Source organism: Amblyomma maculatum, chromosome 1 (genome assembly GCF_055883805.1).
Source record: "Amblyomma maculatum isolate TAMU_Amacu chromosome 1, ASM5588380v1, whole genome shotgun sequence".
Taxonomy (NCBI): domain Eukaryota; kingdom Metazoa; phylum Arthropoda; class Arachnida; order Ixodida; family Ixodidae; genus Amblyomma; species Amblyomma maculatum.
The window spans coordinates 203,101,747-203,119,590 of record NC_139344.1 but is presented as its reverse complement, the minus strand read 5'-3'; the positions used below and the strand labels follow the sequence as shown (position 1 = coordinate 203,119,590).

Sequence of the window (17,844 nt, the reverse complement as noted above, 5' to 3'; positions counted from 1 at the left end):
TAGATGTGGACAGGCGTGAACGCAGCGCACGATGGCCGGCAGCTCGTGCGCTGCCGTCCCACGTTCGAGCTGGAAGTGGCCTACTGGTTTTAGAACTGCCAGAGGGCCATATGGTTTTTGCAATTGCCAGGGCAAATGTGAGCTACTGTTCTCACGGTGCGTGATGTTCAGCGTACTGGCATGGAGAAGGGGAGCAAACCAGCACCGGTACGTGAAGGTTTGTGGACTATTCTATGCCTGGTGGCCTGGCACAGGGTTGCGTTGGACGCGAAAGTGCAGAGCACCTACGATTTGCGGGGCAACCGTGAAATGTAGTGTAAATAAATACTTTTGCTGATCTTTCCTTGTTCGTATTATACACGGATGAAAACTTTTTTTTGTCCATTTTTGCTATTCCGAAATTACAGCTTGTACTATACGCGGATTTTTACTGTAACCTAATAGTTCTGATGTCACTAATGAGTACAGGCATAAATGGTTTGGATTGCAAATTTGTTTACTTCAAACGAATTTTGACCAGATGAACTTAATCAATATCATGTAGTAAACCAGCTGCATAGCAGATGCAAGGCAGTTAATATTAGGCATAAAAACCGATAATTAGGATGGTCAGGATATCTTCATGAGAAGCCTTATGGGTACTGCTGTAAGGAAGGTTTGTATGCCTTCAACTGTTTTGCTTTTGGGGTAATTTTTTTATTGCTTGGTTTTGTGCAGGCAATGCAAGTGCTCACGGTGGCAGATGTGACCTCTCAGCTCTGCAAAACTCTCAATAGCAAAGAGGTGAACTGGTACATGTTGCTCACTGCTCTTTCAGTCTATGTCACCACTTATGATGACTGCAAACATCTTATTGGTAAGCATCTAATTTCAGTTTTTGTGGCATTCCAGTGCATCAATTTTTGTGTGCAAAAATATATAGGCTCGCTATAATTCAAAATTGGATAATTAGAACTTTCGGTTAACTCAAATGAATTTCAACATTTTGGTTGGCTGGCTATATATATTTAATGCATTTTAAAGCCTCTTGTAGAGAGCCGTAAGGAAACAGGATCCAAACCAGTCCAATGTGGACTTAACTAACGCTTTTTTTTTTTTTTTTCTGCCTCTTGAGTACCAATCCTGGAGCCCGAGCGTTCCCAGCATGCGGCCCTTGTCCCTTCTTTTTCTGCCATTCTCGTCATCTAAAGAGGACGCTGCTACGCTCTCAATTAGGTCCGCGGTTTCGGTCAATTCAAACCTTTTGTCTAACTCAAATTCATTTAATGAGCGACAGAGTGGTGGCCAAGTTCGGATTTATCAGGTTCGCGGCGGCACGTGAGCTGAATATTTGAATACTCCAACCAGTTAGCTTTTATAGCAGTCTCGAGTGGGGCCATGTCGAGGTTCAAACGGCACTCCAAGCGATGGGAGATGCCCCACCCCCCTCGTCCATCGCAACATAGTTTTGTTTTCCGAGCTTCGCTGGCAGCGTGCGACGATAGAAGCAATCAGCCGCGCTTCAGGAGTCCAAGCCCAGAGGTGCGTTGTAGCGGACACTGATTGGCGCTTTAGTAGAGTTCTTTATTTGGTATTTGAGAGTGTTAATTAGCTCTTCTATCTCGTTTCTCAGTTTGCAGGGCTTTTAAGATGACTTGCCCAGCGAACTTGGCAGCGTGCCAACAAGTTGTGGGGGTCGGTAGGTGCCTGGCGTGTTCCTGAAAAATACTTTGCTCAAAAGCACTCTCTTTACTCACGTGTAACTGCCGCGTGCGTCCTTTAGAAGGTGCAGCTATGTACTGCCTGCACTGAAAATATGCAGTTATCATGAGCTGCTTGTGGTTAGCATGGTGAAGCCTCCTTACGTGCGTGCTGCTGTGAGGAGGCTGCTTACTGTTTTGGAACAGTTCCGCTTTGATATTTCCCCCAATGGGCATGCGTATAGCAATATAGACTTGCGAAAAATTGTCATTGCTGCTGAATTTTCCGCGAAAAGCGGATGGCTATTGCTTTTTATTATCAGTCAGGGGTGGGACAGCTGTGCCAATTGTGCTATTTCAATACAAACTAAATTTTCTGTACCATGCTACACCAAAACAATTAAATTGGTCAAAATAGCACCAAGTGGCCAATTTCATTCCCAGTATGTTACGACATTTAGGCTCACAAAGGGATTTTCGAGGATGTGTGAAATGTTTAGAACAGTGCTTGCTTTTCAGTTTGATTTACACTGCAGTTTAATTATTTTTCGTCTCATTTGAATATATTTGGAAATCCTAAAACTTCTTGTTCATTTGTATATGGGGCCAGCCGTCACAGTTTACAAAGTGGGGCTCACTAGTTGCATCATATGCCACTTCTGACCTCAGTTTACATCCTCACTTTTTGCAGGATGACTTCCAGCACACTAAAATAAACAAAGCACATGCCGTAATGCTAATTGTACTTCCATAAAACCGACAGCCATGGAGGGTCATGCAGCTGCGGGCTGTGTGCTTGTGGGATAGATTATGAGATGCAGCACCATGCGTGCTTACTATCGTATCACGCTAGTAGTAATGAGCTCTGGTGAAGAAGACAATCAAGCGGCGCCAGTGTGGCTATCACATCCAGTCACTATGATACGAAATTCAACAGGGGGATAGCAGGGGCAAAGCTATACATTGCGTGCGCTCGAAGCCAGGCTTCAGAGCCCAGTCACTCTGGTATTTCCTGTAGAATGGAGCCCGTGCGCTTGCTTGCTATGTAGCTTCGTTTTTGCGTGTTTGGTTCAGTTTGGTTACTGCACTGCACAGATGGGATTGCAGTAGTGCCATAAAATTCATGCTGTGCATATGTACACGGGTGGAACGCCATTAAAAACAAACTTCCTGAGGTTTTCGGCAACTTAAGGCTGTGTGGCATTTTTATGCAGTACGCTTCAAGCACCTTTGAGTGTGACCATAATTCTTATGAATGAATGAAACCATCACACAATTTTTTGAGCTTAACTTTAATGAGACGACTGCCAACGACAAAGGCTTATATTAGTCAGTTGTTGAAATACTGAGAGGAGAGTCTTGCTTCCAAAATTACTCCACTGCTTATCATTCAAATGCGACATTTATGAATCCATTGCAGGGCTAAGTATGTGGAACCGATATGTGGCCAGTAATCACAATGCACCTCACCCAGTTAGTAGCATTTGGGTGGAAGCATTTTGGAGGAATGTGTGAGGGATGATGCCACTCGCATTAATGCACGAGCTGCTGCTTTTTGTTTGTGAGCTGTCTTTGAGTTCACCAATGATGTGCCATTTAGTTCCCCATTAGAATAATTAATGAAAAGAAAAACTATCTGGGGGCTTCAGTGTTAAGGATATGATTCTGGTACTATGTGCAGATTTCTTTTATATACTGTTTTTTTTTTTTTTCATCCCGAAGGTTTCAAAGAAACCCTTCAATGATATTTATGGTAGTATTGTAATGTATCATATCTATGGAGGGGGGACATTGTGAGTATTTGAGTCAAACTTAAAAGCTGTATGTGGGCCCTGTAATACGCAAATCATTTTTAAAAATCACTCCTTGCAACTTCTCATAACCAATTAGGCCGACATCTCATTGCATGTTCATAGCTGCCCCCTTCCCGTTAACACCAACTGGGCTTTCTGGCTATACCCTCTCATTGGGTGCATCAAAGTGGCGCAGGAGGGATGGCGTGTGATGAGGGCTGTCGTGACTTGTTTTCTTTGTTTTATCTTGCACATTGAGTGCTGAGTTTACAAGGGAGAGGAGAGGCATCATTCCTGATCGCTGATGTTCTCGGTGTTGCCACTCAAGCTAGCTTAAACATTTTGTGTGGTGGAGAGGACTGATGGAATACTGTACGTGTTTTGTAGCTTTAGGAAGAGCCCTTCACGGTCAATTTAAAGGTGCTGTAAAAATGAAACATTCATGTAACGGTTGATTATTCTTTTTCAGCAATCAGAGTGAAAATCTACTTTCAGTCTCCAATAGACAAAATTTTCCTACAACCTCCTTTATTTTATATGCTGAGAATGGAATTTTATTTTGAAACAATTTTTTCTGCTACCACAGTACAAATGTCTGCTCAAAACTTGATTTTTTTCTGCAGCAAAACCTGAAATTTCTGCTACAGATTGTATTTTCTTCTGCTATAGAAGCTGCTAAAAGATGCCCTTTATCACTTCCACCATGGTATCTGTCAGTTCCCCTTAACAATAATTGAAAAAAAAAAAAATGTTAGAAGCCTAATTGTAATTGTAATTAGTGCCTTGCTTACTGTTTTTTAGTATTTTTTTATTATGATCTCCATGCTATTTTAGTGATAAAATAAATGTGAGCTGTAAATGTTTAGGCATGATTTCATGTCTCTTTTTTAGTGTCATATTGTTATGACCTGCATTCAGAAAAAGATCGCTGTGCAAGTTCATTCAGTGCATAGCTTGTAGAAGCTCAGTCTGTCAATTTTCTGACCCACATTGCTCACGTGAATTTGATTGTGTTTAAATATAATGACTCGGTTAATGTTTGAGTCAATTTCTTACGCTTGCATGTTGGTAAATCATTTATTTCTGGCTGCTAGCATAATGCACGTGAAACTGGCTAATCATCTTTGATACTGTTGGTTTTGTATCTGTGATTATAAATTATAGTCTCCTGCTTTATTATAGTGGCCTATGTACCTGTATGAGAAATACACGGCATGCTTTCTACAACTGCTTTAGAATAGGAGGATCTGGATGCATCATTTCGTCCATAATTCAAGTTTAAATTCTGCAGGAAGGCAAAAGAGAACTTTAAATAACATTATGGACGCTGAGTTGCTGTCTGTTCTGTTTATTAGCCCCCAAATGTACACAGGGGCCAATGTAGCAGCCTTTAGGAAGCATGCCTGTATCTACAACAGAGGGGTTTATCATTCATTAAAGGTTTCATATGTGTATGCCACAAATTTTAAGGTCGCATGAAATTTCAGTACAGCATCCACCGTAGAAAATTCCAGCTTCCTTGTCTCTGTGAATATGTTGAATGCAATCGAACTCTCGACTAACAGAGAATATAATTAGTGAATACTATCCAACACTTCCAAGTTTTCTGCTTAGCCATAAACTAGCTTATATGTGAGGCAGCTGTTTTTTTACTTGGGTCATTAGGAGGAGATTTTTTTCATTTGTGCAGGTCTGATTGAAACATTGCTGAAGACAGCTTTTAAGTGCTTGGACATGGAATATCTTGTCAGTGCTATTCTTTTGGCCAGGCATGCAGCTCAGGAAGCTCCTCAGATTTTCCCCCCTTATTCTTCTTGGTTTGAGGTAGGTATTTTTATATTGCACAAAGGAGCTCTTTGGTTGCATGACCCCACCTCAGGTCTTTTTTACATGTGTGTAAATGATGCACTCTGCTGGGATGTTTTAATGTAAGAATGCATTTAATGGCTTCTTTGTTCTCGTTCTTTATTTGCAAATTTTGCCTGCCCACCTATCCAGATGTCTATTCTTCCATGGCTTTCTCTCCTTAATGACCTGTACAAGTGCACGACGTACCGCCTAAGCGACATCGAAAGTTCTCATTTTCTTTTTCTATTAGTGTTAATTCACAGTATCATCAATTTGAGCTGTAGCAGTTACACAAGGCATCAGCACCTACAATAACGATGTGAAAGCAGCACATAGGGATTGTTGCACTCGAAATCTGCAAAGCTTCCAATGTGTATGCACTGGCATAGGCATCTGTCCTGGGCTGTTCATACAGGAATTGCTGTAAGGGGGCCAGGTGGTGCCTTGTATGTTGGAGAGGTGAGTACACACCTACATCAACATGGGCAGAACCTTTATTGCATTGCCTTTATGTGACCCTTCCGCAAACATACCAACACACTTCAGACAACCGTTTCCAAGGTCTCTGATTCCTGAAGAGAGCAGACTTTTGTTGCGTCTTTGGAAATAGTGATCTATGACCTTTTTGAGCTTATCATCGTAGGGAATTTAGTGTTGTTTAAAACGCTCATTCAAAAGCCAAAATAGAAGGAAACTACAGGAAGAAAGGTTTGGAGAGTAAGCTGGGTGGTTGGCCACTTAGTAACTGCTGACTACCCTATTGCAAAAACCAGCGTCTCCAGTGCGAAACCAGTAAGATTTTCGCACTGGTTTTGCACTGGATCTTCTGGGCACGCTGGAGATCTGCGATATTCACTGGAGCAGTAACGGGAAGACACTGGCTGCACTGGTGCGATGGAAGAAAAACGCTGGGATTAGCCTTTTGACGCTGGGTGTTTCGCTGGCATCCGCGATGCACTGGGAGAAGTGCTGTATGTGCGCTGGGGCCGCACTGGTCCCAGTGCCCCAGTATAGCCGGTGCGGCCTGCAGCGTCAGCCGGAGTAGCATCCCTCAGGGGCCAACAGGGCAACAGCGTACTTTCAATGGACCATCGGGGGGGCATATGAAAAATATGGTTCAAGCAAGCGCCTTTTGCTGCGAAGTCATTGCGCATTTGTAAGAAAACAAAGGCAGTATCTTTTTTCTAGAGTTTCCATGTTTCCATAGGTCGTTTCGAGCATTTCGAGAGAGACAACGACCGCCGCGCCTCGATCTCATGACACACTGGCATTAACGCACAACTAAAGCTGGAATTGAATAATGTGGGCTACCATGCATAACCAACTTCACAGCTGATCTTAAGGGCACTCTAACACAATGATTACTGCCAAAATGTTCAATGCGGGCTCAATCGCAGGCGAGCCTAGCCTGCACCACGGCCCAGTATAAAAAGCAGAAAGAAAAACTAAAACCAGGGAGAGAGTAGTTTACCGAGCGATGGGCCCATGAGAGAAAAAGCAACAACATACAGCGCTTGTAATACATAATATTTGGCGTGTTTCTCAAGCTTTTGCGCTCCTTCTTACTCTGCGTATCAAGCAGCCGAGCCCTCGGTTATCGCAACGCTTCCCGCAATGTTTACGTACAAATAAGGTTTAGTTACACGCAATTAGGGCCATCGCTGTGGCGCTTGCCGGTATTGAAGCTCGGTCGCACTTTTTTCCTTGAAGGCTTCTACTAAAGCTCCGTGTTCAGCGAAAATGACGCCCACGGTAGCAGAGCACCACACAAGAGCCGGCGTTGGTAAATTTGCTAGCGATGTTAAAATGATTCCAGTGCACAAAATAGCGCGCATAGGCACCCAAAACATTAGTTGCAAGTCGTGAGAGCAGACAGCAAGCTAAAATGATCAAGAAGTTGCAATTGTTAGAGCGGTAGCAATGGCCTGTAGACTGCGAAACATGAAGTCCCAACCTTATAAATGCGGGTCGTGACATAAAATGCAGAAATATTTCAAGAAGATCCAGTTCTCGGCGTGGTCGAGTGGTTAGCATGCTGAGCTAGTGATTGATATGTACCTAGGGACGTAGTTCGAGGCGCGCTTGGTGCATTAATTTTTTTTCATTTTTTTTTTACTTTTTTTTTGGGTTTTTTTTATGTACCTAACTTGTTTCGTTACTTTTTACTTTTTGATTTTTATCCCACGCCTTTTTTTCTCCGGGCGAACAGTGCCACCAGTGCGGAGTGTCCCAGTATGCTGCGTCCCAGTATGCTGCGTCCCAGTATGCTGCGTCCCAGTGCGCCTAGTTTCCAGCGTCATACTGGGACCATAATCAGGTATGGCGCTGGAGCGCTGGCACCCAGTGGCACTGGTTTTTGCAATAGGGTAGTATGATATGGGATATGTGAGGTGGAGTATAAATAACCACGAAGCAGCTCATTTATTTCTTCCACTCAGTTTTCACAACTTGCCACAAAAAGCAGCACTTGCGCATGGTAGACTTACGTCTCATTGATTCTTATGCCCCTAGGCCGTTCTATTTTTTCTCTTCTCAAGGTCGAAATGAGATCTAAGTTTCATGCCCGCTTGCCAGCCATGCATAGAAGTAGCTCTCCTCACTGTTTATCATGACGGATATTTCATTACAGCTTTCCTTTGGACTTTATTTGAGTTGCCAGAATTTTTGGCACCCAGTATGGACACAGTTTATTTAAACATTCTCAAATATTCATACAAGATCTGGTGCATTTTCTTCAGTAGCTGGTGCTTGAATATATAGAACATTTTGAGCCTTAAAAATATTACAGATTGCATTAAAACCTAGACAGTTGCATTTTGCATACTATCAAGATTATGCATGCCAAATTCGGCTTTGATGGGAATAATATAAATACATGAAATGTTGTGCACAAAAGCCATTTTTGGCCCAAAGTAACAAATCATGATTGACAGTTATAAAAAGTCCAGCGAAAGAGCTTCATCTTGGTGATGAAAACGTAATTTTTTATTGTTTTCATTGTTACTTTTTGGAGGTGGGAAGCAACAAAGCCTGCTTTGGGAGCGAGCAGATATGGGCCCACCATCTTGCACAAGACGGATTGTAGATGATGCTGTGATTTGATACATCGAAAATGGGTTGGATTTGCCCCTCTCATAGCTGCCGCAAGTGTTTTAACCGAGTTTTATTTAGTAGTTTCCCAATCATTTGTGGCTGTGGTGTTTTTATATGTTAAAGAGTGTTAGGGTAGGTCAGGTTAGGTCAGGTCAGGTCAGGCTAAGCTAGGCTAGGTTAGGTTAGGTTAGGTTAGGTTAGGTTAGGCTATGATAGGTTAGGTTAGATTGCAGTACCATCTGTTTATTGCACCATACTTGGCTCACAACTGATTAGATGCTCCTCATATGATTGTGCGTGGTGGCTTTGATGTAGAAAGCAGTGCCTAGTTCTGGGAAGTGCAGGGGAAAAAGAATTTAGAGGGTGAAAAGAACTGAAAGAGGCAAGAGAAATGCCAGAGGTGGCTACGCTAGTGTGCAAAGCTGTTTTTCATTCTATAGATAATGCTGCGGCTGCTTGAAGTGTGCAGTTTATAGCGTAACATTCACTTGCACACTTGGTGGTCCACACGAATCGTGGCATTGCATTCTGGTCATTTTCACCTGTTTCCACTTAGTGTGTCTTAGACGTGCCTGTCGGTGTGCTCTCGATTTTCAGAACTACAGTGATTCTTTGAGATGTGCAAGCATCTGAGTTTGCATAGTGTGGTGTGCTTTATATAAAGATATGCAATAGTTTCATAACCCATAAATTCAGTAGATCTGAGTTTGACTGGATTGTATTTGTGCCCATTCATGAGTAAACAATAGTCATAACTTTTTTTTTTCTGTGCACATTTCAGAAGTACTTTGGATTTTCTGACACGACATGTGCAAACAGCTCAAGAACGTTTGCGTTTTTAGTCAAGTTTCTTAGTGATATGGTTCCATTTGAACAAGCTAAATACCTGAAGGTATGTCCATGTATAATTTATGTACCTGCTAAGATATGCACACTTTTTCTCCCTTTGGATTTTGTGTAGGGGTACTTACATTTCTCATAATGCTGTAGTAAGTTATTGCAATGTTAAACTCCCTTATGCCTTTGAAAGTTGTATATACATTGTGAGAGTCGCTTTATTGAGCTAAAACAAATAACATCAGCTGAATGTTCAGGCTGCAGAAGAAAAAGTAACTTTTGTGTGAGTGAAAAAATGGCAACTTTCAAGGCCACTCATCTCCTGGCTTCGGCAGTCACATTTCAACTAAGACTAAACAGAAAACTGTACCTATGGGGGTGTGTGATGTTTTTACACGTTGAAGAACCGCAGGTGGTGTACGTTAAACCTGAGCCCTACACAATGGAGTACCTCACAGCCCATGTGTGTTGTTTGGGGTGTTAAACTCCAGAATTAAATTTAGTTTTTGTATTTTTCATCTCTGCTGAAGTGGTGAAAGTCATTTTGACCAATTTTCTACCCCCTTCTTCCCAACATGCCCGTCTGCTCATCAGTCATAGGGCTGTTTTTGGCATTGAAATTTGCTTGTTTACTCAGTATAGCTTTCATTTTCATTTACAGTCGAACCCGGATATATCAAACTCGAAGGGGATCGCGAAATAGTTCGATATATCGATAATTCGATATACAGAAATCGGCTTGTGACGGCACTTACGATGCGAAAAAACGATACCGTATTTGTCGCGTAATCAACCCACTTGCATAATGAACCCACCCTCCACATTTGCACCCAAGAATTTGAAAAAAAAAAAAAAAAAACTCGTTAAGGTCAGTTCGCTCACATGCAAGCGATTGAGCGATCTCAGCGATGAGCGGCAGCGACAAAGCAAAAAATTTCAAACTTGATGGGACTGCGTCCCTCTCGCCGCTCGAGTCACCGCGGCAGCTCAAAACAAGGTTTCTGTGTCGCGGTGGCAGAAATCGCGAGCATTTTCATTTGCATGTCGACGGTGCGCGTCACTCCCTTTCGGTCGTCTCATCCACAGCTCATTTCTTGGCAGCATGCTAAGATGCTGCGCAGCGGTAACGTCAGGGCGCGTTTATCTTTTGATAGCTCCTGCGGTGGCGGGGAGCGAACTTGGCAGAGTGCCCGTGATGGCTTGATTGCACAAGCCTGGTTCGATTTATCACGCCGCGCTTGGGGCGTCATGATCGCAGCAGTTGACCGCGCGCTTTCGTTGATTCATACATGCAAGGATAAACGACTCCCGCCAAAAAAAGAAAAAAAAAATTCTGCCGCTTCTTAACGTCCGCAGCCGTCATATCTTACGCTACGCCGTGAGTACAGCACAACGATAAGAAAAGATAACTCTCGCAAAAAAAAAAAAGAGAGAGAGAGCCGCCACTTCTTAACGTCCGCAGGCGCCATAGCCACGTCAGTCAGCCGTCGCGCGCAGAGGGTTCGCAACACATGCTGGAGAAAGCGTCCGACTTCTGTCTGAAAACGGGCTGAGCTGGCTTGGCGCATGCGTAGCGCGTGCTGAAGGAGAGAGATAGCTCGGCAAAAGAATGTGCACACCCACGCATATGGCTTGCAAACGTCATGTGTTGGCACGCGGGAAACAATAACTGCAGATGCGAGCGCCTTTGGGGAATGGGCAGCGGCGCTGCCCAGACCAGCCGTCGCCGAACTGTCCCCTCTCATTCCTTCCGCGCGTGGTTAGAAAACGTCACGCGGCAAACGGCCAAGGGTGATGCGATCGTCTTTGGGGAAGGCACACTTTCTAGTGCGTGGTGTGGAGTTCGATATATCGAACGACCGGTGAAATTGAGTTCGATATATGACGCGGCTTTCCTATACTTTTACATGGGATTTTCAAGAGGATATTTCGTGAGTTTGATATAACCAAAATTCGATATATCCGGGTTCGATATAACCGGGTTAGACTGTACTTCATTTGATACGTAGCTGCTGCAGAAAATTTACTTTTCTGTCCATTTTCACTTTTGGATTGGATTATAGGGCTTTAGTTTCCTGAAGTGACTCAGGCTGGGAGGTACCCCATAGTGGAGAGCTCCGGATTAATTTAGACAACATGATGTTTCGGTTAACATGCACTAACATTGAATAACACATAGTCGGTTTTGCGTGTCGCCTGTATCAAAATATGGCTGCTGCGGTTAGGATCTAACCCGTGATTTTGGGATAAACGTTTGAGCACTGAAGCTGATGAGTCCTTGCAATCCATTTATTTATCATAATAAATATGTAACCGCTCTTTGTGGGTTGTTCATCATGAGATAGTGATTTCTGCCAGTAACCTTGCGAACTTGGCCGAACCAGGCTTGTCGCTGGCTGTTATTTCTGGCTCCTGGTGAGGCCAGCTTGTAGTGTACCTTGTAGCACTCTGCCCAGTTTACATCGAGTAGGGCCCATCCAATACAGTTGGAATTTCATAAACAAAAATGTCCATTAGGGGGTTAAAACAATGTGTTCTTTTAATGTGATAATGTTAGGAGTGTCATAAAAGCGAAAAGAGTCTGACGTCAGTGTATATGTGAAGCCTCGGGGCAGTTTTGAAACACTAGCTATTATGAAACACTGGCTATAATCAAACACTGGCTAAATTAAAAAACCAGCTATACTCAAACACTGGCTAAAATGGAATGCTGGCAAATATGAACACTGGAAAAAGTGAACAGCGGCTGTAAGAAAACATTGTATATACTGCGATATCAGGTACAGCAACTTGAGGTCCGTTCGATTCACCTGCACTTGGTGAACTGGTTCACATGGTGCTGCACTTTGCCATTCGTTTCAGCGATGCAACATGGCGCCCTCTGCACTGCGTCGTTCGTTTGAAAAAGTGCATACGTTGTGCAGGTCAAGTTCACGAAAAGTTCAGCAAAAATGTGCACCTTCTTAGCTGTCAGTGCCGAAATGGTGCAGTTGCAGCCGCAGTATGAAAGCAGACGACAGCTTGCGTGACAATAGCTTGCGTGACAATGGCTTGCGTGTTGCGATAAACAGTGAAGCAATCCTAGTTATTCCGATCGTCAATGAGAACAGTGCCCGTGTTCGCCAAAGAAACGACGACGCGTACTTCAAAGCATGTCTAACAAGTAAGCACGTGCATGCGTTATGGTTCATGTTGACTTCAATCATGATCGAAGTTATTTGCGCTTTGTGCCAGCTGCCGCATAGTGCACATGCATCGAGGCTGGTTCGTGTCAACGCTTGATTGCAACATGCTATTTGGAAAGTGATAAGCTTGTTCAGCATGTTGGCGCCAACCACATGAATGCGGTCGGCTTTTATACATATATGCATCGCATATTCATGAATGAATGAATCCTATCGCCTTTGTATATGCCGCTCAAATCAACGGCGCTAATCATCCCAAACATGAAGATTTTCAAATAGCACATCGCATTAATTACGTGTTGTGCAAATGCATATATATGCATGCACCTTTTGCGGCAGCCGGTGATCGAAGCGCACATGGTCATGATTGAAGTATATAATCAGCATGCATTACACCGCATGCTTATGTCTACTTCTTGTGAGTATGCGTAGCCGTCTCTTGGCGAACTCGGTCGTGTTCTCTTTGACAAGTGCAATAATTAACATCGGGTCTTTTCGCCGTTTATTACAACGCACAGGCTAAAAGCATTGCGGCTGGATAATGGCAAAACTTTGTTGTCATGTGCTATTTGAAAATTCATCAAGTTAACCGAGACGTTGGCGTCGGCTGACGTGAGTTGCACACAGCCGACCGAAGCTTGTTGGCGACGCCAAGGCTAGCAGGCGGCCTGACCTGTGCTCTGCCATTCTTTTGGAAGCAGCTGATGCCGATGCTACACCTGAACTGCTGTAACTGGCGCTGCACGCTTGCGGCACCGCCACAGAACTTTACAGAATTGGTGCAAAGAGCGCAGCTGAATCTAACGGACCTTTGGTAATTACGCTTCAATGACAGGTGGTAATGAGTGTGTTATAGTGATGATAGTGGCTTAATGGTTTGGCTTGGTTTGTTGGGTTTAACGCCCCAAGCTACTTAGGCTGTGGGAGGTGCCGCAGTGGAGGACTCCCGAAATTTCGACCACCTGGAGTTCCTTAACGTGCACTGACATCGCACAGCACACAAGCCTTGCTTTTCTCCTCTATTAAAAAGCGGCCGCCAGGGCCGGGATTCGATCCCGCATCCTTGGACGCAGAAGTCGAGCACCCTAACCACTGCACTACCCCAGCGGGGCGATAGTGGCTTAATGAAGTTACAAGTAGGGGTTGGGGTCATAGTGGTACAGTATGTGTTCTAGGCTGCTAAATAATAAAAAAGGAAGAGTGAAAAGGATTCTATTGCATTTACTCTGTATCAATCCAAATGATTGCCCCTCCCCCCTCCTTTTTTTTATGGGACATTTATTAAACTTGCGTTGTTGTTTTTTTCTGTTATGCTTTTTGATTGTTTTCTAGGCTCACCTCCAGAAACCTGCTTATGCATCGTCCGAGTGCCGTATGCTTTATCATGACTATGTTGCGTTAGCAAAGACACGGCTGCAGGATCTTGAGGTTTGCTTTGGCGCCTGTACATGAGCTCCTTGGCTGTAATTTTATACCAAGGTGTTAAGCTTTGAATGTTACACCATCATTTTTTTTTCTTTTTTCTTGCTGTTTATCAGGCAGCTGATGACCAAACTACCTTGTGTGAGGACCAAGAACATTTGGTGAGTAAAGATGTTCCGTTCTTTAGAAAAGTTGCAGACGCTCATTCTATATTTTTTTATATTGTAGGCCCAGGTTCACGGTTCTGTTCAGAAAGCTATTGAAGATTTCGCAGCACAAGGGAAATTGCCTAGGAGTGTCATAGAAGCCAGGTATGTAAGAAGGGCAATGTATGTATTCTCGTTCAATATGCTTATGGATTACTGAACAAGGCTGCTTACCTGCCTATTCAAACTTTGCAGCATCTTCAAGAAGCCATACTTTACTGGGCAGTTTCTTCCGGTCCTTTTAAATCCTAAAAATGTAATTATTTCCAAATGTATTTTCTAATCATTAGGTTGTCTTGTTACTGAGCTGTACTGCAAACTTTCTGTTGGCTGAGTAATATTTGTTTGTTCTTTTTTTTTTTCTTTTCAGTTCTGCGATGAGCGGGAAGTTGTGCGTAGCATGACACAGAAGCTGCTTGAGTATGTTAACACTGTAATCATAGTGGCAGTAGGCCTAATTGACATAATTTCTTAAATATAAACCTGATGTAATCTAGATTTTGTTCTGTAACTTTATTTGCAGGCATGGGAAAATCTCTCGGGAACGATATGATAAATTCATTGCTGAATGTGAGGAACAATGCGGTAAGTAATTTTGACGTTGCTGCTTCGGTTATTTAACTAACAAAACAGCATCAATACATAATTATGCTGGCAGGCTTCATAGATTTTTATAAATTTGTTGCTTCGGGGTGTAGTTGTGTAACATACACAGCTGTGTGTGCGTAACGCACGCGCGCGCACACACGCACACACACACACACACACACACACACATACACACACACACACACACACACACACACGCAAAATACCTGAGTATATCATCATGCATGACTTCTTTGTTGTATGGATCTTGAAAAACTAGGTTAACTGAGTGAGAGTTGTAAAGAAATAACATGGAACTAGAGTAAAACCTCAATGATTCGAACTCGCTTAATTTAAAAATCTTGGATAGTTAAAAAAATTTCTCCAGTGTCATAATTTGTAATGTAAATTTAACTGCATAATTGGAAGTGGCTGCCTACACCAGCCCTGTTAATTCAAAGGTTTTCAGTGCTTTGCTGCAATAATTGATCCCAATTTCACCAAAAACCAATGAAGCGACGGCACCTCGGAGCCCCAAAGCGGCGCCGCAGAGCGATGTTTATGTAAGCCATGCCGTTGCATCCTAACCCCAGAGCTCCCAGCACAGGAAACCACTCTGTGGTAGGGTTGCCGACCGCCAAAGCACACCCCTGCAGAAGTGGAGACGTGCTTCACTGCAACTTGCCCTGACAGAGCGCAACATCGACCTACTCCATTTATTTTAATGGTGCACCGTGGCTTAGATGTTTATGGGCACCTCGATTACCATGTCTACTCCCACAATGGACCCACTCGCACAGTGAACTTACCCCGCATTTGTTTGAAAAAAAAAAAGTTTGTTGTTAGCGCGCTTCTTTGTTCCCCTGTGTTCCCCTGTCGTCGTCGCTGTCCACACGCAATCCACAGCGCATTTCTTGGCAGGCCACCAAGATGCTGCTCAGCTTTAACATCACAGCGTGTTTATCTTTTGACAGTGGCTCTTGCGGTGGGCGCTTGCAAACTTGGCAGAGTGCCAGCACCTTTGACAAGAGTGCTGGCAGCGTCCAGTTGCGCAAGCTTATTGGTGTTCAGTACGTTCAGTCCACTGCTATGAAATCATTGGAATGCGTGATGGCAGCAAACGCCTTCTTGAGCGAATGATGCTAAAAAGCTGGTGTCATGATCACAGCTGACCACGTGCTTATGGATGGAAAGATGAGGGGGATATATGGCCAGCGTGTTCTCACAAGAAAATTTTTTGCCTGGGAGATTTTTAGCGGTGTTCGGTTAATTTGAAAACCTGGTTAATTCGAACATCCCAATGACTGTGAATTAACAAGTTTTTTTTCTACAGGCTTTAGTATGCATTCATCATCAATCCTTGCTCAGAACAAAGGTATGTGGCTTCACAGCATATAGGATTTAGAAATTTTGGTGGAAGATTGGTATTTTTGTGAAAGGTAGTTGTGCTTGCCCTTGCATATAGTTTCATCTGCCATGCTGGTTACACATGGCTACATAGTCCAGTATTAGAGACCTGCGCATTCATGCTTTATGCTAACTTTAATGTGTAGACCTGTCGAGATAATAGCTTTTTGGGTTGAAGTAAATAGTAGCATTCTTCAAACAAATAATAAGTGCACATTTCGGATGTTTCTGTTACACAAAAAAGGTTAAATGGCACAATAGGCATATTCAAAATGGGAGGGGGGAGGGGGGGGGGCGCATGGAAAAAGCGTCTTGGCCGGCAGAAGCCGGGGGACAAAAGGCAACGCTACGGCGCCGGTTGGCCGGCAGCTCGAAGCTGTGGGAGTCTCTGCTCTGCGCCGCTTTCGCTTGTCGGACATGCAAGACGCCCCCAGGCTGCCCAGAGCGCAGGTTTCCACAGGCTCTCACCAGATGCCAAAGAGACACTCTCTCTCCGGTTCCCGCTTCCATACTCTCCCTTCGCGTTCCTTTCGCTTGGGAAATAAAGCAGTCAGCTTTGAGCCTCCATTCTGTGTGGACGTGGTTCCTTTTGGCTCACACCAGCACCATGCTCGCTACAAACTGGTCAGCTAGCTGAGGTTCGTCCTGCACAAGTCAAGGGAGCTGCGCATCTTCCAATTGATGCATGTTGCTGTGCTGGTCTATTAAAGGGTTCCCATATTTCTGTTCTTATTTATCGTTTTGACTTTGGTAAGCTCCTTCCAAAGTAAGCTACATATATTTAAATAAGCATCGTAATCTTGAGTGATTTTTATTGCACTGACTTGCAATTTGGGCACTAGAAATAGTAAAGTTATTGAAATGAAGTGTTAATTCCTTGGTTACGAATTTAAGAAAGAGAAAATGTTCAGGTGCAAGGAAGTTGTGTTTCACTTGACGCCTCGTCACAGTATGCTTACAGTGCATCTTATTGCCATGTTGCCGCATTGCTTTCTTTTCTAGTGATTGGTGGTGATGTAGAAATGGACACCTCAGTTTTTGTGCCCGAGCATTTGCTTGCACAACTTAGATCTGGATCTCTGACGAGTAAAGGTGAACAACCTTTTTTTCTTTTTTGCTTGTCAGATTACTGAATAGTCTGTAGTCTGGTAGCGTTCACACTTACAGTGTTGTTTTATCGCATACATGCAGTGCCTTTCGAGCCTCTGTCATTTTATTTCTAGAGAATAACATAGACGCAAGTCTTTCATCTAAGGTTGTTAGTGTTTGCTAACATGTTTCGGGTTATAGAGGTTTTGATGAGCCTATGTGCTTTGCAGGCATAACCACGCACTCTGTGATCAGCATTTTATGTGACTGTGTATGCACATGCTTTTGTTGGCAACCTTTTGCTGTTTCCTTATTGAGCATATATCTGGTTACTGCTGTCGTGTTCACATCCCTTGAACTGTCTGTAGTCATCATGTGGGATGTGCTTAGGCTCCTGTGAAAAGCAACAAAAGAGTTGAGTTACACGTGGAAGTGTTCAAACCTAAATTAAGCTGTACTGTGGTAGTATATGCCCAGTGTGTAAGATGAAATTTTGTGAAAACTTACAGCTGCTTTCATATCTGCTTCATCTAGATTGTGAAACATTCATTATGAGGTTAATTGAGGAAGTAAAGAAGAATGAAATAGAATATCCAGAAAGTACACTGGAACTTGGGAAAGAAATTTCCTACTCTAAAGAAGTCTTTGAGGTGAGTATGTTAACTGCACGCATGGACAGAAGTAAACAAAGTGAGTT

The 17,844-nt window shown here is 43.4% G+C and overlaps 1 protein-coding gene across 6 annotated transcripts in view; it reads left to right on the top strand.

Annotated features, from left to right (window-relative positions):
- Positions 1 to 17,844, top strand: part of LOC146205380 (uncharacterized) — a 90,521-nt gene that overhangs the window by 25,410 nt on the left and 47,267 nt on the right. For 4 of the 6 annotated variants that reach the window (XM_084590043.1, XM_084590038.1, XM_084590039.1 and 1 more), the window contains 12 exons: positions 718 to 856; positions 5,163 to 5,296; positions 9,195 to 9,305; positions 13,768 to 13,863; positions 13,974 to 14,018; positions 14,086 to 14,168; positions 14,259 to 14,319; positions 14,434 to 14,483; positions 14,587 to 14,648; positions 15,985 to 16,026; positions 17,061 to 17,150; positions 17,682 to 17,797. In XM_084590043.1, coding sequence (XP_084446169.1) covers positions 718 to 856; positions 5,163 to 5,296; positions 9,195 to 9,305; positions 13,768 to 13,863; positions 13,974 to 14,018; positions 14,086 to 14,168; positions 14,259 to 14,319; positions 14,434 to 14,483; positions 14,587 to 14,648; positions 15,985 to 16,026; positions 17,061 to 17,150; positions 17,682 to 17,797 — 1,029 coding nt within the window. The remainder of the gene's footprint in view (positions 1 to 717; positions 857 to 5,162; positions 5,297 to 9,194; positions 9,306 to 13,767; positions 13,864 to 13,973; positions 14,019 to 14,085; positions 14,169 to 14,258; positions 14,320 to 14,433; positions 14,484 to 14,586; positions 14,649 to 15,984; positions 16,027 to 17,060; positions 17,151 to 17,681; positions 17,798 to 17,844) is intronic. The other 2 variants (XM_084590040.1, XM_084590044.1) reach the window with 1 other exon arrangement.